At 32.3% G+C, this 5,330-nt stretch overlaps 1 protein-coding gene across 1 annotated transcript; it reads left to right on the top strand.

Moving 5' to 3' along the window:
• Window positions 1-3,835: 3,835 nt before the first annotated feature.
• LOC111708777 (uncharacterized) lies at window positions 3,836-5,288 on the top strand. The gene is made up of 4 exons (XM_023482249.1): window positions 3,836-4,136; window positions 4,429-4,568; window positions 4,929-5,139; window positions 5,251-5,288. Exons 1-4 carry the CDS (start codon window positions 3,962-3,964, stop codon window positions 5,286-5,288), a joined length of 564 nt encoding a protein of 187 aa, XP_023338017.1. The 5' UTR covers window positions 3,836-3,961.
• Window positions 5,289-5,330: the final 42 nt, after the last annotated feature.

Below are 5,330 nucleotides of genomic sequence, written 5' to 3'. Positions count from 1 at the left end.
GCGGTATATGGGTAGTGAGGAGGGGGNACTGTATCTGAGTATAGGAGATAAATCAATTAAACCCTTCTCTAGTTCAGTGTGTATCCACTGTATCTGAGTATAGGAGATAAATCAATTAAACCCTTCCCTAGTCCAGTGTGTATCCACTGTATCTGAGCATAGGAGATAAATCAATTAACCCTTCTCTAGTCCAGTGTGTATCCACTGTATTTGAGTAAAGGAGATAAATCAATTAAACCCTTCTTTAGTCCAGTGTGTATCCACTGTATCTGAGTAAAGGAGATAAATCAATTAAACCCTTCTCCTAGTCCAGTGTGTATCCACTGTATCTGAGCATAGGAGATAAATCAATTAAACCCTTCTCTAGTCCAGTGTGTATCCACTGTATCTGAGCATAGGAGATAAATCAATTAAACCCGTCTCTAGTCCACAGTGTGTATCCACTGTATCTGAGTATTGGAGATAAATCAATTAAACCCTTCTCTAGTCCACAGTGTGTATCCACTGTATCTGAGTATTGGAGATAAATCAATTAAACCCTTCTCTAGTCCAGTGTGTATCCACTGTATTTGAGTATAGGAGATAAATCAATTAAACCCTTCCCTAGTCCAGTGTGTATCCCCTGTATCTGAGCATAGGAGATAAATCAATTAAACCCTTCTCTAGTCCAGTGGGTATCCACTGTATCTGAGTAAAGGAGATAAATCAATTAAACCCTTCTCTAGTCCAGTGTGTATCCACTGTGTCTGAGTATAGGAGATAAATCAATTGAGCTCTCTCTCGTCCAGTGTGTATCCACTGTATCTGAGCATAGGAGATAAATAAATTAAACCCTTCTTTAGTCCAGTGTGTATCCACTGTATCTCTAGATAGAGATAGAGGATAGTTTCATTTGAACAGTTTTATAACGAAAAATTGGAAATGTTATCCATACAAACTTTTTATCAGTATGGGAATTCACAAGTGAAAGAAAGATTTAAATATTTCTTTTTTAGAGTTTTACTTGAGTTCTTTTCAAATATTTAACATTTACATAAATATATAACATTTACATGAATGTATATGCTACCATTATTTTTAAATTTGCATATGAAGTTTTTTTGTGTTTGTTACTCATAAAGTTATACTCCTTAATTCATTCTTCAAATTGTCACGGAAAATTCTTGAAACTTTCGAGAATGATACAAATATTCAATCTAGTTGATCTGTAAGTCTGTTTGGAAACCTGCATTTTTTTAAAACTTAAATTTTTTTCTAAAACACCTTAATTTTTTAGAATGCAACTAATATTCTTTGTAGTTGATGGGACTGTAAAGGAAAAATGAAAGAGGGTATCGAATCTCAGGCGTTGAACGATAAATATAAGACATCTATCTGATGTTCCTTCTCGAGAAATTGATATAAAACTGAGTCAAAATTAAACGAAAATCTATATACGTGAAATTTTGTATAAAAGTAGTAGGTTTATGTACAATAACACAGATCATATTCAGCAAATACGCAAACAATCTAAAAACGATTATATCCCAAAGCTCTCATTAAAATTTTTTAATCATAAATTTTTATTTCTTTTTTTATTAGATATAATTGATAATATTATTTAAAAGTCCGTATTATGTCACAAGAACGTCCGCCAATGAGAGTGCAGTATACTGGTCACGTGATAGACGGGAATCACGTGACCAGTATACTGAACTGCCATTGGCTGAAGTTATGGTGACGTAATACGGACTATACGGACTATATGAAGTTATATTCTCCATTATATCTATTAAAAATGCAAATAAAAATTAAATGATTATAACAGGAGAAAACCTGAGATTCTTAGGTTTCTGTGGGATATCATCGTTTTCAGATTGGTTTCGTATTTTTGGAATATGATCTGTTTTATACTACAACTTTTATACAAAATTGCATATATATGAATTTTCGTATAAATTCTCAGGTTTCATATACCCCCTTTCGTTTTTCCTTTACAGTCCCTTTCATCTGTAATTCAGTTTTGAAACCTGCACTTTCCTTAAAACACCTGAGTTTTAAAATAACATTACGAACCATTTTAGGAATTAATAAATAGGTCTCGAAAACAAAATGCTTCTTGTAACAATTGTGTTCGATTCTTGCCTTCCTGACAAAGCTTCCATCGTAAAAAAAAACACAGAGAACAAGCATGTTTTGTGGCCTACCAGGACCCACTGCAAGATAGTAAATCGTAAATTCACAATCCAAATAGCTTCTCCATTTAGGGGCTCACCCCATACCATTGAGAGCTCCAACCCCAAACCTTTTAGGAACCTAGATACTGATGAATGGATTTCCAGCGTGCTGTATACACACACAGGTTTACATCTGCATTGGTATTTTCAATATTTTAGATTCTTATATGGACAGTGAGTTGGTGGGTGGAGGGGGGGGGGTATTACCCCTATATGTATTTGGTGATGTGACAGAATCGAATATATTACTTTGAAGCTACAAAAATTTCTTCGCTCACCCAACTTTTACCTTCATAACACTTGGATTTTTAATTAAAAGGATTTGAGTCTTTGCCACAAACTCTGATTTTCTAATCCCTATTTTTTAGAAACCCAATGTTGTAGACCTTAGATATTTCAAACTATGAATTCTGTTAGATCAAAAAATCTAAGTTTGAAATATCAACGTTGCAAACATATAGGGAAAATTTGAGTTTGTGTCAAAGGCTCAACTCCTTTATGTAAAAATTAAACATTAAAAATTAAACATTTAGAAATCGATTTTTTTTCTAAATCATAAAACCTAAAAATGTAAAATTTTAAGCAAACGAATTTTCTTGAACTTTTTGCAACTCTAACTATTAAATTTAAAATCTTGTTACAACTAGATTAATAATGTTGCTACATATATATATCTAATTTCAAATATTGCTAAATGTTGATAAATACTTTCGAATATTGCTACAGCTAAATATCTAAGTTCAAAAATTACTACTGCTAGATATATATTTCAAATATTGCTACAGCTATATAATTTATCAATTAAATACGAATTTTGCAATTAACCAATGGACCCCTTTGAGCGTAAGGACTGACTTAGTTGGTCTTAAATTAAAAAAAATGGAAAATTATGTGGTTTTAACAAAAAAGGAGATAGTTTAAATTGATATTATTAAAACTGCTTTATTTGAATTGCACCATAAAAAATAAATTTCAACCATGTACACAAAAATCAAATTTAAGAGATCAGGTCCCAGATATTTAAAAATCATATTCTATTCAAAATATCATTTTTGATATTCAATTTTTAAATGTGTTAGTAACCCACTCGAGTTTATTCTGAAGAGTCCTGTTTTATGAATAGAACCTGGATTCAAGATCCAATCTTTTAAGACCGATCCTTGCAGTTGAATGCGCTCCCTGCGCTCCTGTCAAAAATAAACAAATCTTAATTAAAGAATAATACGCTCTTCTATACAATTTGTTACTCTTGACAAATATGATTTTCAGAAATGATTAATGATAGAAAACTGAAAATACAAAAGTTTTTGCTTTAACGTTTAAAGGGATTAACATTTAAAGGGATTAAGGTTTAAAGGGATTAACATTTAAAGGAATTAACGTTTAAAGGGATTGTCGACGTTTTAAAATTTCCGGTTTAAGGTATCTCCATTTAGAAAGAAAAAGGGCACACCTAATTCCCACTAATACACTGTAAACCTGATCAATAATATGAGAGATAAGATTGTTTTTCTAGGTTTAGACGTGTTTGATTCTAACAAAGGAATTGTGTTTGTGCCAAAGACTCCATAGAATATTTCTTTTGTAAGAAAATGTATTTTTGTAAATGTTTCAGAATATATATATATATATATGTCGGAATGGAACACACTTGATCAACTTGAAGAACACAAAGACTAGTGAAGGAATTAGCCCCGTAGTGAATAATGGGTCACAAGTGAAGAAGGAACAGTAAACACGTAAACATGATAATCAAAAACATTTTTATATTCATTCTCTCTCTCACGCATCTCCTGCATGTTGGTGGAGCAAGGTTGAAGTGCGGGAGAAGAAGTTTAGAAAACGGATCTGGGATTAAGATCGGATCAATGATGGTATTTTCCTGTAATTCTGGTTTCAAGCTTCACGGGTCCACGTTAGGAAAACTTGAATTCTCATCAGCTAAAAGAAATTTTCAATTTTTCTGTTTATTAAAAACTTAAAGAAATTGAGAACTTGCCATAAACTCAAATTTTCTAATCCCTTTATCTTCGCAACCTGATTGTGTAAACTTTTAATATGACAAACTTAGATTATTTGATCTATCAGAACTCATAGTTTGAAATATCAATGGTCTACGATATTATTGGGTTGCAAATATAAAGGAATTTAAAGATTAGAGTTTGTGACAAAAACTCATCTCCTTAGTTCTCTGAATTTTAGTTTTAAACAGGAAAGTGTGTGGGCGGAGTACTGATTTCAGATCTCCCGGTTTGCAGAGAGACCAAACCAGAAAAACAATCCAAACACTTAAATAAATCTTTACATCACGGGAAGGGACACGTAAACAGGAATAAATGGAAAAGTAACAAGGTAGGAAGTTTAAAAAAAGTAACTGATTGATTACTTTCCTCGTACTTAGAATTTCTAATATTTATATCTTTAAACCTAATGTAGTTCTTTTAGAATTTCAAACTAAGACTTCTTTTAAAAAAATGGGCAATAAATTTCTTGTTTGAAATAAAAACTCTATAAATGGATAGTCATTTGAAATTACGTCTTCAGTTCCTTTAGCAGTGGGAAAGGAGGTGGGGGGGGGGGCAGGGAAGGCTCTCCCCCTCCCCCTAACTTTGGTAATCATATTTATGATTCATCCCGGATCATTCGCCACCTTGTTTTGATCTTGTTAACCTCGTCTCAGTTGAGATCTTGAGATTGAATCAACTTTGTCAGGAGGAGAAACAAATTTATCTGGAAAACTCATTGGAACTGCAAGCAAAGAATATGATACACACCAGGGTAACACAATCTCATCAGGGAAAGATGAAGGACGGAGAAAAGATGAAAAAACAAAATGGCGGAAAGAAAAAGAGAAGATTAAAGAAAGGAGATGGGAAGAGAAAAATAAAGGATTTGATGCTGGCAGATCAGCCACCTGGCTTAGGTAAGGAGTATTTTGTGACTATTTATTATCTAGATCTATAACAAATAGCAAGGGGTTGGGTTTAAAAGTAACGTTAGTTTTAAATAGTTTTTAATTTATTCATTAATTTAGTGAGAGAGTACAAAGAAGGTGTAGTGGGACAAAATTAATAATAGTAATAATAATAATAAAAAAGGATAATATTTATAATG

This window comes from Eurytemora carolleeae, unplaced genomic scaffold (assembly GCF_000591075.1).
Source record: "Eurytemora carolleeae unplaced genomic scaffold, Eaff_2.0 scaffold908, whole genome shotgun sequence".
Lineage (NCBI taxonomy): Eukaryota > Metazoa > Arthropoda > Copepoda > Calanoida > Temoridae > Eurytemora > Eurytemora carolleeae.
This window is presented reverse-complemented; position numbering and strand designations above follow the sequence as displayed.

Excerpts from the sequence above, each read along its gene's own strand:
- LOC111708777 (XM_023482249.1), top strand. The coding sequence starts at position 3,962 with ATGATAATCAAAAACATTTTTATATTCATTCTCTCTCTCACGCATCTC. Across the intron at positions 4,137-4,428 it reads GCTTCACGGGTCCACGTTAG|GAAAGTGTGTGGGCGGAGTA; the intron begins GAAAACTTGAAT and ends AGTTTTAAACAG. Across the intron at positions 5,140-5,250 it reads AGATCAGCCACCTGGCTTAG|TGAGAGAGTACAAAGAAGGT; the intron begins GTAAGGAGTATT and ends TCATTAATTTAG.